General features: G+C 39.3%; 1 protein-coding gene across 1 annotated transcript in view; it reads right to left on the bottom strand.

Annotated features, from left to right (window-relative positions):
- The window catches only part of LOC125460939 (uncharacterized), a 76,659-nt gene that overhangs the window by 15,621 nt on the left and 33,717 nt on the right, over nucleotides 1-27,321 (bottom strand). Inside the window, exon 3 of the mRNA XM_059652229.1 lies at nucleotides 1,267-1,346. Within this exon, the coding sequence (XP_059508212.1) occupies nucleotides 1,267-1,346 (80 nt within the window). The remainder of the gene's footprint in view (nucleotides 1-1,266; nucleotides 1,347-27,321) is intronic.

Here is a 27,321-nt window from a genome sequence, read left to right as displayed (position 1 = left end):
CTTTTTTCAAAATAAAAGGTAATACAGCAGAAAACAAGAACATTAGGTAATGACACATTCAGAATGAGGAGTTGAAAATGAAAATGCACACAAATAAGATGTTCATATTTTAATATCTGCTTTTAAACTTATTTTACCCCTTTCATTCAAAGAGGCAGCTAGGCTACTAGCAACTTTATACCTACATTCTATTTTTACCATATTCTCTAAATTATGCTTTCAGTAATTATGCTTGCAATAGAGGAAAAATCAAAATCTTCAAACAAGTTGTGTGAACTTGTAGTTCTATAGACAGTGGGTCCTATGCATATTAATGCATGATCTTCAGCACAGCTGACAGCGTGCAGCTGGCAAAGCTCCATTGCAGGTGTGACAGACATCTCTTCAGATTTCTATGCAACCTTGTTGCAACTGAACATAACTAGCCCCACAGTGCAGTCTGTAACTGAGACCAGCGCTTTTGGGATAGGTTCTCTATGCATTATTCAGTTCTGCAATTATTCTTTCTTATTCTATAATATCCTTCCAAACTCCTTGTAATCACCTACTTAAACAATCTCAGATCTCAAATAGAACCAAGATCACTGAGCTTGAAGATTGTGGACTTCAATCCACTTCAGAGACTTGACCATAAATTTTAAGCAGATTCTTCAATGCAGTGCTGGGGAAAGTGCTGAAGTACTGTCTTTCAAACGAAATCTTAAGCTGAAGTCCTGACTGTCACCTCAGATAAAGTTAAGATATCTGTAAACTCTTAAGAAGAGTACTGGAACTGTCTCTGGTATCCTGGCTAATATTTATCACTTAGTGTTACTAAAACAAATGGTTGGTAATTACCATGATATTGTTTATGACACCTGTCACTACACAAATGGTCGCAGTTTGTATTTTACAACAGTGACTATGATTCAAAAGTACTTCACTGCTTTTTGCATGGAAAATTCTTTTTGGAAAATTCTGTGCTTGTGAATGGCGCTACATAATTACAAGACATTTTTAAACATGTGAGAATATTCCATAGTCCAAGTAAACACCTACATAGTGTCTGATTGTTTTAAAGGAAACTGACTTGTTATGAAATGGAACTGCAGGCTAAATTTATCAAATCAGAATCATTTTGGCCAAATCAATAGAGAATACTTGGAGCTTATATGAATTTAAATACAAAAAGGTTAAATGTTTTATTTCATTGATATTTTCCAACTTATAACAGTTCTTCACTTCACAGCAATAAATGGCATGAAATATGATTATGATTGAAACTACCTGCAGCATCAATGTAGATCAGTGCAATGAGCAGCAAAACTGTCCCCAGTCTCATGTCTGTAAATTTCCTTTTCTTGTGCCTAAAAAGAGAGAAAGATTTAAATTTTAATGCCAAAATAAATTTACTTTCCTGAAGCAAAGCAAGAAGTGCCCACTATGATTCTAGTTCTTCAGTATGAGCATTTCGTTTGTGGCAATTATATATGTGGCAAACACAGTAATTCTTTGGAACTACAAGAACAAGATACAATTGGTTAGATTATGCTGAGGTCAAAATCACTGCTAACCAATAAATCACTGACAGGTTCTGATTGGCGCAGAAAGTCTAGGTGGGGTTGTCGAAATTCTCCTAGGAAGTATTACAACTGAAAGCCTCAGTGCATAATACAAGGCAAATTACGTTATCTCTTCATCTAAAACTGACAGTCAAGTAATTTTGGATACATGAGATAAAGCCAAAGTTTATGTTCTGGTGAACATTAAGACTAGATTAAGATCCCCAAATAGAGGGAAACACAAATCAATAAATCTGTTTAAGTCCATACTGAATGTCAGTGCACTCTTGTGATAAGTAACTCATGAACTGATATTGCTTGTAAACTAAAAATTTAAACTCAATTTACAGAAAAATTCCAGAACAAAGTGTTTTGTTCAGCATGAAAACCATTGAAAGTACACAGTGAAACAATTAACACTGATGTATTTTTTCATCTTAATTTTATAATGTCTGTCATTGTACCAGTACTTATAAAGTAAAAGTGTACTTAAACATCAGCACCAAAAATAAAATCCTGCAGATGTCGTAAATCTGCAATTAAAAACAGATTTTGTAGAATTGCTCAGCAAATCTGGCAGTTAACGGTAGAGAGACAAAGGTGTTTTTTGCCAGAATTAGTCTGAAATCTTAACTCTTTGGCCTTAATGAGATGCTCCCAAATTTACTGTGTGTTTTCAACATCCTTTGTTTATATTTTGTCTTTAAAATTCTTTTGAAGCAGACCAGAGTTTCAGGTCAACTGCCATACGATTATAAGCACAGAAGTATGGGGGTTTTGATGTAGGGAAAAGAAATCCAGTTCAAACTGTATCCAAAATTATGCGAGTTTTGAGCAGTGTTTTCTTTCCTGCCAGTTTCTGCTCATACCCACTTGAATATTGATGAATGTAAAGTTTGCCAGGAAACATGTTGCTATACAAGTGATTAAAGATCAGTGAGTTGGCACAGTTTGATTAAAACAATGAGTTTATCATAAAACAAACATTTTAAATCATAATATCAATCCATCATTTGAAATCAGCCCACTTTCAAATGACGTTTAAAAAATTACACCCAAACATTTGTTATTTATGTTGGTTTATAGTTTCTTATTAAAACAAATACCAAAGATTTCTAAAATTTCCCCACTAGCCTTATTGTACCTAAAAGAATCCTTTTAATCTTACAACCCATAAAAGGTGCAATTAGGTGAATATTGCAAGGCTGATTAATTCAAACTGATAGTCTGGCCCTTTTTTTGGTCAGATCAATAATTTAGTACATTTTCTTTTAAAAAGTATAATTCAAATGATTGAAGAGACCCATGTTGAGCCAAACACAATTTGTGCTTAAAATTCCACAGTCAATTCTGTTTGGTCAGCTTCAGGTGAATCCAGCTGAGGGAAACAACATAAGCCAGCAGAAATACAAGGCTGGAAGGTATGCAATGAAGGTGAATGGTTTTGGTAAAGTACAAAGTAATGTTCTTTCCTATCTGCATGGCTGCACAGCAGAACTATAAGATCCCACACAGATCTTGTTCTGCAATAAATAACTGGTATGTACAGGTACTTTAAAAACATTTAAGTTATCATGTACTGAAAAACAATAGGCTATAGGTAGCAACTACATTTTCAGCAAAGTGATGAAAGGTGTCATTAGCAGTACTATCAAACAGCCTTCAGTTATCAATAACTTACTTATCAATGGTCAATATTGATTTCGCTAGACTGGCACAGTCATGATGGGCAGAATGATCTCCTTCTTTGCCAGATCTAATTGTATCATTGTTCAAACACAGACAATAAAGCTGAATTCAAAAGATGAGATGAAACCAAGTATCCTTGACATCAATACAGCATTTGACTGTATATGGTATCAAGGAACCCTGGTGAAAATGAGGTAACTGGGGCCATTAGCTGGAGTTGCCCCTGAACAAAAGAAGGTGGTTGTAGTTGCTGAAGGTTAATCATTTCAGCCCAGGTCATCTCTGCAGGATTTCCTTAGGACAGTGAACTATGTAAAACCATTATTAGCAGTTTCATTAATGACGTTCCCTTCAACATTAGGTCAGAAATGGGGATGTTCACTGGTGATTGCACATTGTTCACAAATTCTTTGGTATTGCAGCAGCCTGTGCTTGCACACAACAAAAACTATTTAGGCTGTTCAATGGGGAGCAGTATTCAGCCCAACAAGCGTGAATATGGGGAAAAAAATAGAAATTGCTGCAAAACCTCAGCGGGTCTGGCAGCATCTGTGGAGAGGAATCAGAGTTAATATTTCAGGTCAAGTGACTCTTCCTCAGAGAGGCTGTAACTATCTTCCTTCAAAGCTCAATGACATTCCATCATTATGTCCTCCACCATCAACATCCTCAAAGTGAGCATTAATCAGAAGCTTAACTGGATGACGCATAGACTTTGCGGTTACAAGAGCAGGTCAGAGGCTAGGTATTCAGCATAAATGACTCATGTATTATCGCTTCCAAAGATTTTCCACCATCTACACACCACAAGTTGGAAATGTCATGGAATAATCTCCACTTACCTGGATGATTGCACCTCAATTAATCCTGAAAAAAATGTGATAGTATTCAGGCCAATAGGCACACCATTCACAACAGCAAACATTTACTTCTTCCATTACTGGTGCATCACGGCATCAGTATGCACCATCTATAAGATGTTCCATAGCAATTTATCACAGCTTATTTAACAACTGCCTTCTGATTCCATCATTTCTACTTCTAGGGCAACAAGGCAACAATGTTTGCAAATAGCTAAGTTTTTGCTCCAAGACATGTAAAATTCTGGGTAGGAAACATATCAGCCTTCCTTTATTTTTATTTGATTAGAACCTGGAACTGCATTCTAAAAGCACTGTGGGAGCACCTTTGAGAACCTAGCTCACCATTACCTTCTCAGTTAGAGAAGAACAATAAATGCTAGCCTTCCAGTGAAGTCCATATTCTGTGAATGAGTAAAAAGAATGCTGATGCCTGGCCAGTGACTTACAGACGTTTATCTTAATTTTATTGCTGTGCAAGATTCTGTAGTTGTTGTTATTGACAACTTTTTCAACTCGTGCTGCTCCTCCTACTCCACTTCTAAAATTGACGCAGTACATTCTTAGATCCATTTCCAAATTTCCTTTAAAACAGTAGTATTCAGTTCATATTGCATCTCCCTATTCTTCCCACCAAAATACATTATTACATATTTTTGTGCATGTAATTGCATCTTCTGCATATCTGTCCATTTCACCAATCTGTCGTCCCCAGCAGTCTGCTATTCTTGACTGTTTACTGCATAGCCAAGCTTTGTATGAGCTGAAAATGTTAAAATGATGATTTGTGTGCCAAAATATACTCAATTAATACAAATCAAATACAGCAATGGCCCTAATAATGACTCCCTCAAAATGCTGCAGTTGACTTCCATCTAGTTTGAATGGTAACTATTGACTACTCTTTGCTTTCTGTCTGGTAGATAACGTTCTACCCACATTGACATTGCCTTTTTAATTCTATAATTGTAGTTTTCTGGTGAGTTTATTTGTTGTAATATGTATTATGTGTGGTACATTGATCTTTTATGCATTTTAATGTCTTGTTATATAAAACAGTACTATCTTTGTAAACCCTTTGGTACTTAATCAACGTATTCAGCTAAATTTGTCAAACATGGTTTGCCTTTATCACATCTGTTCTGTTTCTCACGTATTCACACAACTTTTTCCAGGGCCTATTAATTTAAGGATACTAGTCTAAAATTATTGAACACAATTTATCCATGTGCAGTGCAGTATTTTGTTATGCCAGAGCCATGACGTACGGCCTGTTATGGCGTGACCTTTCTCATGCAATCTTCCATGCTTCATGCTATTAGTTAGGCAATTGGGCTCAAAGAGCAGAAAAAAAATCACCTATACAGCATATTCAAAAAGAATGGGTACCCTATGAACACAGTCCGCCGATTTCTCAGCAACAAACCCAAACAAACAGACAAAACGTGCCCAGAAACCATAACCACTCTCCCCCACATCAAAGACATCTCAAAAATGGCTGCCAGACTACTCAGACCTCTAGGCATCATGGTAGCCCACAAACCCACCAACACACTAAAACAGGAGCTAATGAACTTAAAAGACCCTATACAGACAACAAGCAAAACGAACGTCATTTACAAAATACCTTGCAAGAACTGTGACAAACACTGCATTGGAAAAACAGGCAGAAAGCTAGCCACCAGGATACATGAACATCAACTAGCCACAAAAAGACATGGCCCACTATCACTAGTATCCTTACATACAGATGAGGAAGGACACCACTTTGTTTGGGACAACACATCCATCTTAGGACAAGCCAAACAGAGACAGGCACGAGAATTCCTGGAAGCATGGCATTCCAACTGGAGCTCCATCAACAAATACATTGATTTGGAGCCCATCTACCACCCTCTGAGAAAAAGAACAGGAAATGACATCAGCACTGCAGGAAATGACATCACCAACCCAAGGAAACCTAAACACATAAATAGAAAGTGAGGCATAACATCAGCGCTTCACTGGAGGCTCACTGATGATGTTACCTAGAATGGTGATGAAACATCTGAAAACGAACCTTCCAGCTCAGCGAACCAACTTACATCTAGGGCTCTTATTTTTCTTGGGGAATCACACAGCCAGAGAGGTGGAAGATTTAACCACTGCTGGGATAATGCACTTTCAAAACTTGGGTTCCATATTTTAAGGCCAGCTGAATATAATTTCTATGTTGTAAGCCAGAAATGACCTCTCATGCTATGGTATTCAACTGTTTTTACCAAACAATGAGCTAGAGGAAAGGAAAGCTCACTTTCTCCTTCATGGACAGGGATCTGTGTACGTTAATCAATAGAGCAAAGGTGATGAACAAAGTTACAGGTTTTTCACTTTGCAAAAAAACATATACATAAGTTTGTTTCAAACGCATCCAATTTCAGAATCTCATCTTTTCTGGGGTTGCAATATTGCAAGATTTTAATGACAGAAGCTTTTTGAGAGTATTGAAGAATCAATACAATTGAATAAATTTTAGTGGTCATCTTGCCACAATGACTTCATGTCTGCATCCATCTTCAATCAAGCTTTGATAATATGGCCCTTTTCCTTGCTCAGTAGACCATTCTTGCACGTCTTAATCAGTTTAATGGTGATAGCTAATTTGATGAGCCTCCTTGAGGGTTCTTCTTTAGATAAATTACATTCATACCCTTTGTTGCAGCGTCCTGTCAAAAACTTATCAATAGACATTAGTTTCTGTTGGTATGAATTTAAAGGTTCATTCTTACCTTGAGCCTATCTTTGAGTGCCGTCAGATCTTTTCTGGATCTTTCTATTTGTGCATGTAGAGTCCAGATGTATTAATTCTGTGAAACCCCTCCTTGATAATGGCAGGGAATAATTTCAAAGATCTCTTCTTGCAATCATTTATCACTTGATCAGCAAAATGAAGCTGCAGACACTGCTTGAATAGTTGTAATTCAAAAAAGGTTTCATTGGCAGTGATGTGAATGAGAGAAGGAAAAGATTGGTTGTTCCCTCATGTCCCTTCACCAACCCCCGCTGCTCCACACCCACCGACCCCTCATCCTCACCCTTCCCCTTCCTCACTTTCCCACCCCTTGTCCTCAGTGTCCCCTTCTCACCACAACCATTCTGACCCCCATCCTCATTCCTATGTCTTCTCTCTCCCTACTGTCCCTGCTCCCATTTAAAGACATCTCTTGTTTGCAGTTCTTCAGTCATTTTTTCTACCTACATTTCCTTACTCTCCAATTCCGTCTAAATATTGAAGGTGTTAAAATTGGCATGCCTAACAGTGACTCAGCGGTTAGCACTGCTGCCTCACAGCAGAAGTGACCCAGGTCCAATTCCAGCCTTAGGCAACTGTCTCCTCCCACAGTCCAAAGATATGTAGGTTAGGTGGATTGACCATTGGAAATGCAAGGATGGAGTAGTGTGATGGGCTGGGTGGGATGATCTTGAGAGGGTTGATGTGGTCTCAATAGGCTGAATGGCCTGCTTTCACACTGTAGGGATTCAGTGATCCTAAAGCATCTTGCATTGAAAATGTTATGTAACATTATTTTCATATAAATATTCTCATGTTAAAAGAACCCACCAATTACACTTTTCAGTGACTATTCCCATATGAGTGGTACATAAATGAAATTTCCAATAATAATCTCAGCAGTGCAGTAAAGTGCTGGGCTCATTCTCAGCAAACACTGAAAACTTCTTGAATTGCAGAGTCTAGCCACTGAATGACGCTGTTTCATAGTGGGAAACTACCACGTTCAAAGTCCCCCTTTGCCTTTGATTATTCAACAAATCTGTTACTGATTTTACAATTTATCATTTGTAATTGCTCCAAATGACTTTTGAAAAGATTAACCAAGATTACCTTGAAATTTTTCATCTCATCTCTTGAATTGTCAATTTCCACCCACTGATCTGATGATGGAAAACCCAATCACATGATGACATGATTTCTAAAAATACTTATGCATTTACCCTATAAATGTAGTTTACTCTTTCACTCCCTAGTTTCATGTCAGCAGCTGTTGTTCTACCTGTGCTGAGAACTAGGAGGCCACAGGCAAACAGACAGAGGGGGTATAAGAGGATGGGGAAGATGGGGATCAGAGGGTGGGAAGGAGGGGACTTGGAGGGTTGGAGACAGAGCAAACAGAAACAAGGGATCAGAGAAATTGTAGGGAATGATGAGGAGAATTAAGCATAAGGAAGAGGGAAAATGGAGGATGAGGAAGAGGGGAAATGGTGTGTAAGGAAAGAGGAATCAGGCAGTAACAAAGAGCAGGTTCAGAGAGTTGGGAAGAAGTGAATGAGAAGATAGGGATAGAGAGGAAATAGAAGGTGGGACGTTTTAAGATAGACAGTGAGTCACAGAGCGGAAACCAAAGATTGGCAGCAAGATTGATTCCATTAATAATTAGAGCAATTCGCTGGAAGTGCACTAGTAAGTGAAAGTAAAATAGTAATCTTCAGCTTTCCATTGTAGAATCATAGACTGTATACAGTATAGAAACTCAGCAGTCAGTCTGCCTTATCTGTAGCAGCTTTCTGCAAGAGCAATTAAACTAGTCCCATAGCCCACTTTCTCTCTGTAGTCTGTAAACCTTTCATTTTCAGATGATTATTCAATTCTCTTTTGAATTGCTTCCACCTCAGTTCTGAGGGAGTGCATTCTGGATCCTAACCACTGCATAGAAAATTCTCTTCATGTCAATATTGCTTCTTCTGCCAACAATCTTAAATCAGTGTCCTCTAGTTCTTAACCCTTCTACCAAAAGAAACAATTTCTCCTTATCCATCGTTCAGGCACCTCAGTTATTCTGAACAACACTCTCAAATCTGCTATAAGAGTCTTCTCCAAGACAAAGAGCCCCAGTTTCATCTATTAAAGATGTATGAAATTTCTGAACACTGAAAGCCTTTTTGTTAATCTTTTCTGTATAATCTTTAATCATATTCTTCCTAAAGTGCAGACACAATACTCTCGTTGAGCCTGAACCAATGACTTTTTTAGGCTTATCATAGCTTCTTGTCTTTGTACACTATGCAAATTTCATAAGGCCCAGTATCTCATATCAACTATGTTATAAATCTGCTCTGCTATCTTCAATGATTTGTGTACAAATATCCCAAAGTCTCTGTCCTTCTATGTCTTATTTAGATTTGCACTCTAGTGCTATGTGCCCCTACTCATTTTTCCTACCAAAATGAAATGCTTCACATTTCTTTGCACTAAATTTCATCTGCCCTTATTGACACATTCCTGTACAAATCCTGATTGACTGATTGATTGATTTACTGTCACATGTACCAAGATACAGTGTAAAGCTTTGTTTACCAGTGGTACAGGCAGATCACAGCGAGCAGAGGATGTCCAGATCAAAAAGAGAATTGGAGGCATATCAATCACATTTCCTTCCTTTACCCTCTCCGTTACTATAAAATGCCCACTCATTCAAAGATGATACCACTCTACTGTGGAAAAATTGGCACTTAGCAGGCTTTCTCAAAAAAGTCTCGGCTTCATTCCTTTGCCAGTCAGATTTAGATTCGAGACTGGTATCCTTATATCAGTAACATTACAGAATCACAAGAGTGGTATGCCATGAAGCAAATAAAAAATCATTCAGCCCCTTGTATCAGCACTGGTTCATTAAATGTGCGTTATTACCCCTTCCAATCTCCTGCTTTTCTCCATATTATTTCACATCAAAATTATGCAAATGATCATCCATTACTCTCTTGAATGCCTCAATTGAACTACTTCTAGGCAGCGCATTTCAATCCTAACGTTTTGCTGAATAAAAAAGATTTTCCTCACTTCACCCTTGCTTCTTTTTCACATCACTTTAAATCCTGGCCTTTTGTTCCGATCTAAATCTATAACTTGTAACTGTATGTATCTGTATGTATAAAAGTAAATCTATAACTGATCTATTAATAGCAGGTGCCCTATCACAGGAAGTGCTGAATTTTCTGAGCTGTGGCCCCATCCTTCTGTAATGTGATTATTGACATGGATTCAATCTGGAAATGCTAGAATTTATCATGCTGTCATAAAAAGGATGTCACTTGGCCATTCCAGTGCAAATGTCAGCTTTGAAGGATAGGTCCTGATAACAGGCAGCAATCTAGAATAGTGATTGTTGTGAAGCTGAAAATGTCATGAGTTCTTTTCTGCAAGTTCCTGCATGCAAATTGCCTTCAAATCATCAGTGGAGAATTCTGAAAAGACTTCGTCAATGAAAAGAATTACCGTTTTTCTACACGTAACTCATGCTTCTCTTGAAGATGCCTTCAATTTTTCGTGTTTTTCAATAGTGAAGAAAGATAGATATTCATTTTATCAATGTCTAAGTAGATGCAATGTTTTTCAAAATCTAAGTCCAGCTTTTATCACTTTGTGTAATAATATAAATGATTCTGTGGCTTATGCTCATGAGCTACTCTCAGCTACATCACTGGCTACATGAGGTCAAAGTGTAAGGTAATTCATATGGACCACGGTTCACCTGTAAGTCTCCTTTAGAGCACCACCTCTGCCCCTTGTCCATGTCCCACCATTCCTCATTAAGAAGACAGCTGTCAAAACCTGTCATCATCTACAAAGAACAGTATGAACCACATGAATTGCAGAGAAAAAGAAAATTTGCTTTACTGATAATTAAACTAAAATGTTAAATACATTGCAAGCTGGAGTTCAAAAAAAGTACATAGTTCATTCTGTGTGTACTGATCATATCTGGAATATCTCTATTGTGTTTCATTTGGGACAAAATGTCCAGAATGTGTCAGACACAATGCTGAGGTTCGCTGAGGTAAAGTAATCCCCAGGTTTTGCCCCAGGCTAATTCACATTGGTCTGATTGTAAAATGAATTAACAAAATCAAGCATCTTAACGTGCTGATAATCAAGACCCACTACTCCATCAGTCGCACTATCGCTATAAATGTGTTGATTTGATCAGCAAAACGTATTCTTAAAACAAATGACAAACACTGCTTAACACTTCAGTGATAATCCAGAATTAAAACTATATCCTCTTAACCCCAAACACCGACACAACTTAAGAAGACAATATATTCTGTCGAGATAATGGTTTAGATTAAGGCAAAATGGGGTAAAGTAAACTCATTAGAAACAAAGGAAAATTATAATGAATTGTTGATAACCAAAGACTAATGAGCAAACTTCAGTTGTGATTTCAATCAAACTGGAAATGAACCTTTGGAAAATAGTTGTAGCCCAGCTATTCAGGATTTACAAGTTTGTCAGAAATGCTGGCATTTACAAACTTTATCAGGTTCCCAGAAACATCTGAGAGAAAAAAAATATTCAGGCGAGAAACTTCCAACTCTGGAATGTTTTCTTTACTAACTGACTTAGACCTTTAAAACAGAAGCTTAAGTCAAGAAAATCAGACCACAATTAACATAGATGTGCCCTAGTCTTTTCAAAATTAGGTCTTCCAGTTAGCATACTCCATGAACTCTATCTCTCAACTCCTTGAAAACTTTGCTTGCCTTCTCCAAACTTTTTCTTTGTAAACTGCAGGTGGCTTTCAACATACTTGAAGCTGTTGATTTCATTTCTTCAATCAATTTCTTCATTTCTTTCTTTCTTCATAAACCAACATCATAAATATTTTTCAAAAATGTTCAAACTGCTTCATTTCTTCACTTTTTTTCAAACCCCAGGCTACTTTCTCAATTGAAAGTGAGGATATCTATTATTTCTGATCTCAACACTGCTAAAGTGCCTTGTTTATCTCTATTGTTGCATTCTAGGGCATTACTGGCTACTTTTGGTGAAATGTTTTAATCATTTTGTTGAAAAGACTTCCATAACTGTACAAAATACTGACATAATTAATTAACAAAAAAGGTCTCCTGATTTTTAAAAATTATTTCATGGGCTGTTGCTGCCCAGATTAGCATATATTTCACATCCTAATTGAAATCACAAATCATAGCAGTACAGATTTGCTGCAGCACATTTGGTCTGCTAAATCTGAAGTGTTCTTGAAATGAATAAATTACAGAGTGCTACAGTTTGACTTTTACCCTGCTGGATTTTCCTTTTCAGAGAATAATTCAACTTTATTTTGAATGCCTCAATCCAACCAGACTCCACTATATTCTCAGGCGGTAGATTTCAGATTTTAATGAATGACCTCCTGTTTGAAACTGGGAGAAATTGGTATTGGGCAGCATTTTGCTGTGTACAGTTAACAAGAATGTTTTTTTACTCATAATACCTTCTCCAGAATACAACTAGAAACAGGAAAGAACAGATTTTGAAATATATTGTTAAATACTGAGTTTTTTCCTTAAGTTTAAGACAGAGTTAGTTGCAAACAAATCCCAAAACTTCCTGGAAAATTTAATGAAAATTGCAAACACCAGAGATTAACATTTTAAAATGATGCAAGTTTCACATTTGATGCTCAATTCAAGATTCAACCCGTTGGTAGGTTGACAATGACACACATGCAGCAAACAGGTCTATGTTGAAAATACAGCTTATAGCATACTGAATGAAAGTTGAACAGAAAGTACTCTTCCAATAAATCCAGTGTGAATCTAAGCACACTGAATTTGATTAAAAATGAACTTTGGTCATTTATTGCTATTATTGACACTTACTACATTTGCTCCTCACATTCCACTACTTTAGTTGGCATGAATCATGTAAGAACCTTACCTGTTTTTCTGTGAATTTGAGATAATGGGAACTGCAGATGCTGGAGAATTCCAAGATAATAAAATGTGAGGCTGGATGAACACAGCAGGCCAAGCAGCATCTCAGGAGCACAAATTTGCTCTGATTGTGAACTGCTGGCACCTCGTGGTATCTGCCACTTCTGCCAGTATTTAGTTCAGGGTACCAGATGTTGATATTGTTCACTACCAGAAGTGCTCCTGAGATGCTGCTTGGCCTGCTGTGTTCATCCAGCCTCACATTTTATTATCTTGGAATCTCCAGCATCTGCAGTTCCCATTATCTCTCCTTTCCCTATATTGTGTCTCGGATTAATTGAAACAGTAGTAGAGGATAGGCCACTGCGAAAAAAGCACTCGTCATTTGTTCACAAGATGACTTATTGCATAACTAGAGTTTACATTGATAGGACTCTTGAGGGCTATATAGAATACACTAGAATGGAAAATAGAAAGAAGCAAAACTGGAAGCTACTGGCCAATTTAATCAGCATCTTTCATAGTGAAGATGTTAGAAGCATTATTCAAGATGTTAATAGCAGGGCTTCTGGCATTCAAGGTAATCTGGCAGAGACAACATTTGTTGTGAAAGAAAAAATCATGTTTAAACAATTTATTGGACTTCTTTGAAAGAAAACATGTGCTGAGAATCAGGAGCACTATTAGGGTGTACAGTACTTGGACTTTCAGAAGATAGTTCTCAGGTTGTTAGATTATTCCAAAAAAAAGCTCATGGTAAAGAGTAACATATTAGCATTGATAGAAGAATGGCTGGCTAAGGAAACTGAGTGTGGGCAAAAATAAATCATTCTCTGGTTAGTAAGATGTAATAATTGGTGCAACATATGGATCAATATGGGTACTTCAAAATTTACAATTTGTATAAATGTCTTGGAAGAAGAGGGCCAACAGCATGACAGCTACATTTGCTAAGGACACCAGAATTGATAGCTGAGTAAGTTGTGAAGATGACATAAGGAGATTACAAATAGGTTAATTGAGTTTGCAGAGATCCAGCAAATGGAGTATACTGTGGGAAAATGTGAAACTGTCCATTTCAGCAGGAATAACAAAAATGAAACATATTCTCTTAATGGTGAGAGATTTCAGAGGTCTAAAATACAGAGGATGGTTTTCCTAGTGTGTGAATTACAGAGGTCAATATGCAGGTATAAGGAGTAATTACAAAAGCTAATAGAACACAATTTCTCACGAGAGGAATTGAATACAAATTTAGGGAGATTGTGCTTCAGACATATAGAATATTAATGAGAACACATCTGGAGTATAATGTACAGTATTGGACTCTTTATTTATGGAAGCATATAAGTGCATTAGAAATAATTCAGCAAATGTTTAATAGACTAATACTTGGAATGAGTGGATTGTCTTATGAAGAAAGGTTAAACAGATTAGGCTTGTATCTAGAACATAGAACATTACAGCACAGTACAGGCCCTTCGGCCCTCGATGTTGTGCTGACCTGTCATACCAATCTCAAGCCCATCTAACCTACACTATTCCATGTACGTCCATATGCTTATCCAATGACGACTTAAATGTACTTAAAGTTGGCGAATCTACTACCGTTGCTGTCAAAGCGTTCCATTCCCTTACTACTCTCTGAGTAAAGAAACTACCTCTGACATCTGTCCTATATCTTTCACCCCTCAATTTAAAGCTATGCCCTCTTATGCTCGCCGTCACCATCCTAGGAAAAAGGCTGTCCCTATCCACCCTATCTAACCCTCTGATTATTTTATATGACTCAAGTAAGTCACCTCTCAACCTTCTTCTCTCGAATGAAAACAGCCTCAAGTCCCTCAGCCTTTCCTCGTAAGACCTTCCCTCCATACCAGGCAACATCCTAGTAAATCTCCTCTGCACCCTTTCCAAAGCTTCCACATCCTTCTTATAATGCGGTGACCAGAACTGTACACAATACTCCAAGTGCGGCCACACCAGAGTTTTGTACAGCTTCACCATAACCTCTTGGTTCCGGAACTCGATCCCTCTATTAATAAAAGCTAAAACACTGTATGCCTTCTTAACAGCCCTGTCAACCTGGGTGGCAACTTTCAAGGATCTGTGTACATGGACACCGAGATCTCTCTGTTCATCTACACTACTAAGAATCTTACCATTAGCCCAGTACTTTGCATTCTGGTTACTCCTACCAAAGTGCATCACCTCACACTTGTCTGCATTAAACTCCATTTGCCACCTCTCAGCCCAGCTCTGCAGCTTATCTATGTCTCTCTGCAACCTACAGCATCCTTGGTCACTATCCACAACTCCACCGACCTTGGCGTCATCTGCAAATTTACTAACCCATCCTTCTATGCCCTCATCCAGGTCATTTACAAAAATGACGAACAGCAGTGGACCCAACACCGACCCTTGCGGTACACCACTAGTAACTGGTCTCCAGGATGAACATTTCCCATCAACTACCACCCTCTGTCTTCTTTCAGCAAGCCAATTTCCAATCCAAACTGCTATATCTCCCACAATTCCATTCCTCTGCATTTTGTACAATAGCCTATTGTGGGGAACCTTATCGAATGCCTTGCTGAAATCCATATACACCACATCAACTGGTTTACTCTCATCTACCTGTTTGGTCACCTTCTCAAAGAACTCAATAAGGTTTGTGAGGCACGACCTTCCCTTCACAAAACCTTGCTGACTATCCCTAATCAATTTATTCTTTTCTAGATGATTATAAATCCTATCCCTTATAACCTTTTCCAACACTTTACCAACAACTGAAGTAAGGCTCACTGGTCTATAATTACCAGGGTTGTCTCCACTCCCCTTCTTGAACAGGGGAACCACATTTGCTATCCTCCAGTCATCTGGCACTATTCCAGTAGACAATGACAAGTTAAAGATCAATGCCAAAGGCTCAGCAATCTCCTCCCTGGCTTCCCAGACGATCCTAGGATAAATCCCATCTGGCCCAGGAGACTTATCTATCTTCACCCTCTGAAGGATTTCTAATACCTCTTGCTTGTGAACCTCCATCCCACCTAGTCTAGTAGCCTGTATCTTAGTATTCTTCTCGACAACATTGTCGTTTTTGTTTTCGTCTAGCAGAATTTAAAAGAGTAAGATGCAACTTAATTGAAATATGTAAAATCCTGAGGGGTCTTGACAAAGTGGATATGGAAAGGAACTTACTACTTGTGGGAGAATCTAGAACTTGAGGTTTACTGTTTAAAAATAAGAAATCAACCATCTATGACCGAGTTGAGAAAAATTCTTTTCTCGTAGAGGGTTATGAGCTTTCTTCTCCTCCAAAGATGATAGAAGCAGGCTCTTCAAATGTTTTTAATGCAGATGTAATAGATTGTTGATGAGCAAGGGGCCAAAATGTTATTGCAGGTAGGCTGGTATAAGGAATAATCAGATCATCATGATCTTATTGAATGGTCTCAATGGCTTGGTCCTAACTCATTTGCACATCTGTCCCATACAAAATATAATAAAGAATTTGTCTCTGCCACACAACTGTTTATGACGTTAACTTACATGAAGCTAATTCAACTTCAACATTAATTATTTCAGAAATATTACCTTACATAAAGTCATCTTACCCTTAGCCTTTTTCCTTCATAGTTATCCCATTATGCAATTCTTTATTAAGCAATATTATTTTTATCACTACTTTATCTCCATATCTGACTTCATAAATGCAGACACTCTGGACTTTTACAATACCCCAGAATCCTCTAGCTTTGGACTTGAAAGAATGGAGGATTTTCTGCCTCAGGGTTGTGGGCCTTGGATCAGATTTGCACATTACATTTTCACTGAATCATCTTTTGTCTCCTGGATATCCTTCACAGAAGATGTCATTCCTGTAGTCCATGTCATTGAAATATCCCCTTATCTATTCAAACATTAACCTCCTGAATTTCCCTTGCAGTCTTCATTCCTAACTCAGCTGTTTGCCCCAACATCATCTGATGGCCCTTTAATCCCACCAATGTCCATCATGGAGGAAAGCAGCTATGTTGAAACAAGTAGTATCAGAGATAATGGGAACTGCAGATGCTGGAGATTCCAAGATAATAAAATGTGAGGCTGGATGAACACAGCAGGCAAAGCAGCATCTCGGGAGCACAAAAGCTGACGTTTCGGGCCTAGACCCTTCATCAGAGAGGGGGATGGGGGGAGGGAACTGGAATAAGTCGGGAGAGAGGGGGAGGCGGACCGAAGATGGAGAGTAAAGAAGATAGGTGGAGAGAGTGTAGGTGGGGAGGTAGGGAGGGGATAGGTCAGTCCAGGGAAGACGGACAGATCAAGGAGGTGGGATGAGGTTAGTAGGTAGCGGGGGGTGCGGCTTGGGGTGGGAGGAAGGGATGGGTGAGAGGAAGAACCGGTTAGGGAGGCAGAGACAGGTTGGACTGGTTTTGGGATGCAGTGGGTGGGGGGGAAGAGCTGGGCTGGTTGTGTGGTGCAGTGGGGGGAGGGGACGAACTGGGCTGGTTGAGGGATGCAGTAGGGGAAGGGGAGATTTTGAAACTGGTGAAGTCCACATTGATACCATATGGCTGCAGGGTTCCCAGGCGGAATATGAGTTGCTGATCCCCCTCGTTCTCACACACCACCCTACCAACCTCCGGATACAACGCATTATCCTCCGACACTTCCGCCATTTACAATCCGACCCCACTACCCAAGACATTTTTCCATCCCCTCCCCTGTCTGCTTTCCGGAGAGACCACTCTCTCCGTGACTCCCTTGTTCGCTCCACACTGCCCTCCAACCCCACCACACCCGGCACCTTCCCCTGCAACCGCAGGAAATGCTACACTTGTCCCCACACCTCCTCCCTCACCCCCATCCCAGGCCCCAAGATGACATTCCACATCAAGCAGAGGTTCACCTGCACATCTACCAATGTGGTATACTGCATCCACTGTACCCGGTGCGGCTTCCTCTACATTGGGGAAACCAAGCGGAGGCTTGGGGACCGCTTTGCAGAACACCTCCGCTCAGTTCGCAAAAAACAACTGCACCTCCCAGTCGCAAACCATTTCCACTCCCCCTCCCATTCTCTTGATGACATGTCCATCATGGGCCTCCTGCACTGCCACAATGATGCCACCCGAAGGTTGCAGGAACAGCAACTCATATTCCGCCTGGGAACCCTGCAGCCATATGGTATCAATGTGGACTTCACCAGTTTCAAAATCTCCCCTTCCCCTACTGCATCCCTCAACCAGCCCAGTTCGTCCCCTCCCCCCACTGCACCACACAACCAGCCCAGCTCTTCCCCCCCACCCACTGCATCCCAAAACCAGTCCAACCTGTCTCTGCCTCCCTAACCGGTTCTTCCTCTCACCCATCCCTTCCTCCCACCCCAAGCCGCACCCCCCGCTACCTACTAACCTCATCCCACCTCCTTGACCTGTCCGTCTTCCCTGGACTGACCTATCCCCTCCCTACCTCCCCACCTACACTCTCTCCACCTATCTTCTTTACTCTCCATCTTCGGTCCGCCTCCCCCTCTCTCCCGACTTATTCCAGTTCCCTCCCCCCATCCCCCTCTCTGATGAAGGGTCTAGGCCCGAAACGTCAGCTTTTGTGCTCCCGAGATGCTGCTTTGCCTGCTGTGTTCATCCAGCCTCACATTTTATTATGTTGAAACAAGTATCTTCTTTTGTGAAACATCCTGAATTTCTGGATCAGGCAATTTGAAACAGACTGTTTATCTTTCACAGGATAAAAGTAAAGGCGCCATAGGGACCGTAGGACTGCTTTGCGGTTACAGAGTGAGGACTAGTGATTGTTTAACCTGGGGTCACCCCAACTCAGATGAGGGGAGAGACAGGGAAAAAAAGCCCTTCATGGTAACCTCACCTGGTGCAGGAAATAAACCCATGCATGCTATTTGCATCACGCTACATCATCAACCAGCTGTCCACCCAGTTGAGCTGACTGAGCCCTCCTTTTACAGTATCCAGTCAATTTCACCTTCTTGATTGTGACTTGAATCAGTGGACAGTGCATTGGCTCCCATGGAGTCATATGCACCTTACCTCCCTTTTTTGATCAAACTGGACATAACCAGTCACTCTTTGTGACTGTTTGACTGGTGAAGTGAATTTTTTCACACCCTTACATATTTCTGGAGAGCTGTTGCTCCCTCTATTGCTCTCCTCTGCTTTTTATTTTAGAAACAAGCTACTGCTAAGAGTCCAAAGGTCAGCTTCAGCTCTCATTTCACAGTTGACAGCTCCATAACAAAATGGATAAACTTAAAAATAAAGTAATGAAAAATCAGTGAGTGTTCTAATAAGCCATTAATAGTACTATCAAGTGGCACTTGCTCTGAAAAACCCACTTGCTGAGACTCAGTGGTTTGGGTTCAGCCAAGGCCACTAAGCTCCTGACCACATCACTGCCCCAGCTCAAACATGGACAAAACAGCTGAACTCCAGAGGTGTGGTGAGAGTGACTTGGACATTTGACTGAGAATGGATTCAGGGAGCCCTAGCAAAACTAGAGTTAATGGGATTTAGGGAAAGCTGTCAGTTGTTTGAAGTTGCATCTACATAAAGGATAAATTATTGTAGTTATTGAATGTCAATCACTTCAGTCCCAGAACATCATTGCAAGCGTTCCTCAGAGTAGCGTCCTAGGCCTAGTCATTTTCAGATGCTTCGTCAAAGACATTCTCATGAAGTTGATCAGTTCAGCTTCAGCATCATTTGTGACTCGTCAGGCACCACCTGCAAGTTCCCCTCCAGGCCACACACCACAGTAACTTGGAACTATATAATCAGTCGTCACCATCACTGAGTCAGCATTCTGGAAGTGCATTCCTAAGGCCATTATGGTGGACTTTAAGTAGCAGAACAAGAAAACAGCTCATCGCTATCTTTTCCAGGTTGATTAGACATGGGCAATAAATGCTGTTGGTATCACCATATTTCATGAGCAGTGATGTCAACATGAGCGCATGAAGAAAATTTCTTCTGTATTAATTCATTTTTAAAAGAGATGACAAACGCCCTGTATTGTCTCATCCATTTTCTCTCGTACTTCCTCCAGACTCTTTGCACTGATTCAGTTCGGCAATGGTCATCAAGTTTGAGTGAATGGTGCAATGGTGGCTGCTGTTCCCACAATGCCCTGGGGCCTGAAAAAGCCTCAATTTGTGACACAGGTGGCACTGCACTCTGGGTAAAATCGTCCACACATTCGCAGGTCCGCCCCCGCTTGAATTTTAGAATTTATTTTATTTCTTGGCGTCTTGCAGGGTAGATTTTTGTCTTCAAGATTGCTTTACTGAGTGGTTTAAATTACCAACTAATAGAGCCATTATCAACATTTCTATCACTTCTGAGTGATGTCGACTTCTTCTTTGCATTAACTAGAAGTCCTGCTTGAATTATTTGCATCCTTCTGGCATTTAAGCTTCATAACTCATTAAATCTAGCCCTCACGCTGTTTTTTTTAACATAGCTAAACTTGCTCATCATAATCATTAGCTCTAATGCTTTGTGTTCGGCAAGGGTCAGGCATGACTCATATCAGGCGCACTGTAGCTTGTACAGAAATGAGCACCAAATTCATTCTGTTGCAAAGCAAAAATGCAGTCAGTATTCTGAATTAACTTCAGTCGTTTGTAGCAATCACTGACCACATAAATGACTAGGTAGCATTTACACCGACAGTTGGTGCTCGAAGGTTACTCAAGCACTTTGTTTTTTAATTGTGGCGACCTTGTTTCCTTTGCAACCAGACATGACTTAAAGCTACATAATGAACAATGGAACTGCAGAAGCTTACAAATTATAATAGAATATTACATCCATGGGCACACCTGTTACTGAGAAACAATATCAATAACATGTCAATCATTCTTTGACACGACAAATACCGCGTAACTTGGCAATTTCAGCGAACAGTTACGAGTTTTATTCCCACTTCCACTCATTCATCAGGCTTACTCTGGATATCAATAAACTAAGGCACTTCTAACAATGGAATATACCCAATGTTCTTTATTAAAGCAAAGTATACTGGCAAAAAACACTGTAAAAATGTTTCCCATACAATGCATATAATCATAAGCGCACCTCTTTTTGTGAACCTGGCTGAAGATCAGACCAGAACACAGGTGATCAGTTGGACTGTTAATTTCTCAACTGTGATCGGTCACCTTCCCCCAAGCTAGCTAAATTTTTAATGTAAGGCAAGCTGTGTATGCCCTTTCCATTCAAGGGAACTATTCATTTCAGATCTTGACACTATCCAATCTCCAGAAAATTGATCAGTTTGACAACTAGCAAAGATCACAAGTATGGCATTATTTTCCGCATAAGTTTGGCCAATTAACTTATTAAGCCTTGCTTTTGTTGCTTTGGAAAAATGCCTTTAATTAACTTTGAAATTAAACTTTAGGTTGTGCTTGCTATTCACCACTTTTACGTCATCCAATTAACTAAATTTATACAGAAATTTATTCTACAACAATCAAATAAATATCTAAAGTTTTGGCAAAGATCTGTAGCTCGGGTTGAGGTTGAGATTGTTGACTGGCTCGCCAAGCTGGCTGGTTTTCATTCAGACCTTTTATCACCATGGTAGGTGACATCATCAGTGGAGCCTCCAATGAAGCGATGTTATTTCTACTCCGCTTGGAATTTACACTGTCTGCTCCGTTATGTTGAGAACAGTCATTTCCAGTGTTGATCTGTATGGGCTTATATATGGTATCCAATTCTATATATTTGTTGATTGTGTTGAAGGTGGAGAACCATGCCTCTAGGAAGTCCCCTGCTTTTCTACATTTGGGTTGTGCCACTATGGTTATATGTAGTACCATTTACTATATACTAATTACTATACCATGGTACCATAGTAGCCCAAGCCAAATTGGACCCCATATACAAACCCATACACATCAAAACAGGAAATGACACAACTCACCAGAACAGACCGGACAGTATAAATTCTAAGAGGAAAAGAATACCATTGCTTCATCAGAGACTCCACTGATCATGTCTCCTAGCAAGGTGACAAAACGTCTGAATGAAAACGAGCCAGTTCAATTAGCAAGTTAACAACCTCACAAATAAATACTTTCTGATTCACTATTTCTGCTACAAACAAAACTTCAGGTCTTCCAGAGTTCCTGTGATATTTCCCTACTGCTTATGTTACAGGATTGATGTAAACGCACACATTTCTTCAATCTAACTCACTTTTAAAAACCTACGGCCTCTTCCTCTTAGCTTCCCCCTTCTCATTTCATTCCAATTTAAATTCATTAAACTTAATTTTGGCTATTGTGACAAATTTTAGGTTAATGCCTACACATTTGAGAGTCAAGTACATTGCTGTTACCTGATGACCAGGTAAGGACGCCTGAATTCCTTTCCTAAAGAACCCTAAAACTGTCCCTATTTATTTCAGAACCTCCTTCCCCTCCCCCATTTCTGAGGAAGGGTCTAGGCCCAAAACGTCAGCCTTCCTGCTCCTCTGATGCTGCTTGGCCTGCTGTTTTCATCCAGCTGTACATCTTGTTATCTCTAAAACAAAATATTATCTTTACTTTGAATGTATCGAAAAGCACATTGTGAAATGATGATAGTAATAATTAACTGCAAAGCCAATGTATTTTCGCTGTAGCCTGTATTGTGTGAACAGGCTAAATATTTAAGCCCCTGTAGGGGTAGACATTGAGGCGGATGGGCCCAGAATTTCACACTGTTGGCTGGTTGTGGATTTCACAGCACCATCCTGTCTGTGGAGTATTTTCCCAGATGTGGGATGTGGCTGAGCCAGGAGACAGATGTGAGATGACGGTGAGTCAGGGGACAGGTCTGTTAGGATATTCTTCTGTAGTAACAGACAGCTAACTGAAATGATTAAAAGCCTGTTGAGTCAGGCTTTCCAGTCAGTTTCCAGGCTCCCAGAAGTGGTAGGAAACAACACAGATATCTTGAGACCTCTGTCTGCCAGTAAACCCTGAAAGGTCAGAGCTTCGGGCTTGCTTAAATATCCTCACTGTCTGTCAGTCTTCAGATATACAATCAGCAGGGTCTGGCTGCTGATTATCCCTCTATTAAATTATGAAGGGAAGTTGTTTTGTATCCAGCATGTTTTCCCTCGCTTACCTGTAGGACTCTCCTGCAATTCCTCCTTCTACTAAGCTAAATGCCATTGATGAGTATGCCCACTGGATATTAATTGCTCCATGGGGAAAACCAGCTCTGTACAGCCAGAGTAACAACACCTGTGTGAATCTGGTGGGGGACTCTTCCCAGAAAATTGGAGAAATCAGGTACTGGGTTTCCATTCTGGAGTCAGAAACCTGATACCCATTTCATTTCAATATCCCAACTCTGTGCTGCATCATCTTCAGTGTTGGGTTATGACTTTCAAGGGCATTGGCCCTTAATTGCCTAGAGCCACATTCAACATCCAGTTAATGCCACTGCGCAGCTTCTGGAACTAGAATCTACTCTCCAAAGTGATTTGCAAAGGCACACAAGGAGTGGAGAAGACAGCAGAAAGACAGAAAGTGTGATAGTCTGAACAAGACCCCAAATGCTGTTATATGATACCTAATCTGTCAACTCAAGTGATGACAGACTTATGCTTTCACTGAATTCCTCAGATTGGTTATCCTTTTTTAAAACAGATTTTTGTCAGCAATCAGAAGGAAGAATGGATCAACTATTATTCTCCTGATATCAGTACATTTACATGCCTCAGATGTTCATTTTTCCCATTAGAAACTTTGAAAATTAGATTGTTTCTCTCCAACCAATTACTGAGCTTTTCAACAAGTGTTTCACATATGCTAAGGTATTTGGTGTCTATAGTAAGGTGAAATCGTGTTCCACCTGAAAGCTGATGTCTGACCCAGCATTGAACCTCCCTTTAGTGCAGCATTCACATTCAAGCAAAGCTCAAACCGACACTGGATTTCAGAGTACAAAAGAACATCACCCCAAAAGTCAAATAATGCCCCGATGGATGTAATTCTGTCACATATGTTTTGAAAAAAGGCAGCACTATTCTTGTATGTTTAGATCTAAGAGATGTCCACACAAGATACATATGGTTGAAGAATCTCTCAAAATGTTTAATTATCCAGTGAGTGTGCACTTCACTATTACAATTTCTCCAAGATTACCATAGTGGAAACTGATGCATCTGGAAAGACCTCAGAATATGTCTACGACAGGACGATAAAATTGTCGTATTTGGCTCTAAGGCTCTTGTGATTCTATAGGGTATAACTCTAACACTAAAAGAAAGAGACTTGCTCTAATTTTTGGGATACATCAGTTTTGTATGTATCTATTCAGCAAGCGCCTTGTTGTTCATCCCAACCACTAACATTCAGAAATAATCTATCTGAACTGGAAAATAGTCTTAACATCCATCTCATGCATGTAGTCACTGTCAAACACGTCAGATTTATCAAGATACATCTGGTAATGACAAACTATAAAAGATCAAAAAGAGCAACATCAGAGGCAGCCTACACTCATTCAAAGAGTCACTGAGTCAATGTGTTCTTTCTAGTCATTCAGGATTGAATTAGGAATCTGCAGGAATGTATTCTTCAAAGGTGAAAAAAGAAATAATTCTGCAAGTTCTATCTCAAAACATGCTAGGCAATATTCATATAGGTCACATGAGTGTGGAGGAAATCATGTTTATAATATGCGAATCCCTAAACCAGCCTGGCATGTCTGATGAAGGGTCTAGGCCCGAAACGTCAGCTTTTGTGCTCCTGAGATGCTGCTTGGCCTGCTGTGTTCATCCAGCCTCACATTTTATTATCTTGGCATGTTAAGGATTACACTTGTTGACACGACTGCCATATTCAAAATGTTGAGTGTACTTCAATGTATCTGCTAATAGTCCACAGTACATAAATGCTTTCTTCCAAGGCATTTGCAGGAAGTGGAGCATTTAATATATTGTGTCCACTCCTCAATACTTTCAGTTGAATGGTGTCACAGAATTTACCGTAATATGCATTATTAAATTTAAAGCAGCTTGCCAATTTTTTGCATTGCTATGTCAAATCTGCATGCTACTGATCTCGGCAATGGTTTGCCCTTACCAGCGCTGTCATTCTTAGGAGGAAGACCCACACAGTTCTTCTGTCCCAGCGCTCTCATCACCCAATCATAGGTGCACAATATTGCTGGAAAGAATGGAAAACATACTACGAAAGGATGATCAATGAGCTTGCAGACATTTATCCTCATTGAGTCAGAAAAAAATATGAGTTGAGATTTTCGTATGAACTGCTGCGTTCATGGTAAGATAAGACACCAATCTAAGTCATATAATTTTGTAATGAGCAATGGCCAAGTCCTGTAAAGAAATCAATGACACATCCAAACTGTATATCATCAATCATCTATCACACAGGGTGATGACTTAGATGCCAATGATATCATGGTAGACAACACCCAACACATCTACAACAAATAATGCACATCCACCCATGATGGCAGAGAGCACACCACAGATTGAAGCTGTACAACTAAGACATAATAGCTATATAATAACTAGAGCTGGTTGCGGCATATGGGTTCGAACCCAGGTTCGAATCCCACCACAGCAGATGGTGAAATTTGAATTCAACTGCCAAAAAAACCCACCTGGCTCACTAACGATGCTGCCATCCTTACCTGGTCTGACCTACATGTTACTCCAGACCTACAGCAATGTGGTTGACTCTGAACTGGCCTCTGGCAATTAGGAATGGACGACAAATGCTGCCTAGCCAGCAACATCCTCATCCCTTTAAAGCATAAATAAAGGATGTTCATCAGAGCATTATCTGATTGTCTAAAGACAATTTATCAATTTCAATGTTACCAAAAAATGGTTCCTATCCTTTGAAGGGAAATCAGGGAGATGTTTATTATAGCACAATTTCCAGACTAGACAGGCTTATATCTATAAGGCAGTTACAAGACATCACAGCATATGACAATGATCCAGTATAAAGGAATCTGCCTCTGTTTAGGCATTTTATCTCCATAGAGTCAGAGAGTCATACAGCACAGAAACAGACACTTCGGTCCAACCTGTCCATGGCAACCATAATCCCAAACTAAACTAGTCCCATCTGCCCGTGCTTGGCCCATTTCTCTTCAAACATTTCTTATTCATGTACTTATGCAAATGTCTTTCAAATGTTGTAACTTGTATGTGTATCCATCACTTGCTCTGGAATTCCATTCTACACACCAAACTCACTATGTTTAAAAAAAAATTGTCTTGTGTCATTTTAAAACTTACTCCTCGCACCTTAAAAATATGCCCCCTAGTTTTGAAATCCCCCACCCTAGGGGAAAGACACCTGCCATTCACCTCATCTATAGGCCTTGTGATTTTATAAACCTCTATAAGGGCACTCATCAACCTTCAATATGACAATCAATATACTGTCTTCAAACAATCCAGCTAGGAAATGTGCAATGTAATCAGCAAGCACAGAATGCAGACTGTGTGTTGGTCTGTGATATAATCGCCATGTAAATATTTAGTGTTGTTAATAAACTCCAAGATATCTATCTCAACAAAAATTTTCAAATATTTTTATTGTATCCTGAATTAAAGATGAAAACCTTTGACTTTGTGTCTTCTTTTAGTAATGTTTAAGTTCTGTACAATAAAGAGTTAATTATATTCTGGTGGAATTGTCATGTTGGCTGTGAGTTTTTTCTACATAAAGTAGTTGAAATCCAACAATACTTCCTACACTGTACAAAAGAGTAGTGACAAAAGTTGTAAGTTAATATTTCACTCAGTTGAAACTTAGCTAGAAAGGACAAAAATATATGATGAGACAAAAGAAAATTAGTTAACATTTAATACAATAGTCTAGAAAATTGGATTTAGATTTAATTGTCACAATTTTCAGAATTATGACTGTGATCAACAGCAGCATAGTGTCATTCCTCATATATCTGAATATCTCAGACTCCTTTACAAAAAAAAAGAGAAATTTATGACAGGAACAAATTAGTGTAACTAACATGGGAAAAACAAGATGAAATTCATTTTATAGGCGTTAAGGTAGTATAATGACAACTAATGCAATTAATTATAAATTTGTAGTATTGAAGTACAAAACCAGTTACATTGCATTTCTGACCTCTCTTCATTGAAATAATGAATCCATGACGTAATGTAATACACCAATTACAATGTTGTTCTGAATAGTTAAAGAGCGATATGAAGCTGACCAATCTAATAAGTCACTGATAATATAAAATGTTTTGAGTGGTGTCCTTGCCAAAATTTATACTTCAACCAACACATAAAATGGATTACCTGACTACTTACTTTATTGTTGTTTGTGGGACCTTGCTACATATATATATTAGCTATCACATTTTTTACATTGCAAAAGTGACCACATTTCAAAAGTAATTCATTGGCTGTAAGGCTCTTTGGGAAATCCTGGGGCGTGGACAGCACTGTATAAATGC

The sequence above is a fragment of the Stegostoma tigrinum genome, chromosome 18 (genome assembly GCF_030684315.1).
Source record: "Stegostoma tigrinum isolate sSteTig4 chromosome 18, sSteTig4.hap1, whole genome shotgun sequence".
Lineage (NCBI taxonomy): Eukaryota > Metazoa > Chordata > Chondrichthyes > Orectolobiformes > Stegostomatidae > Stegostoma > Stegostoma tigrinum.
This window is presented reverse-complemented; position numbering and strand designations above follow the sequence as displayed.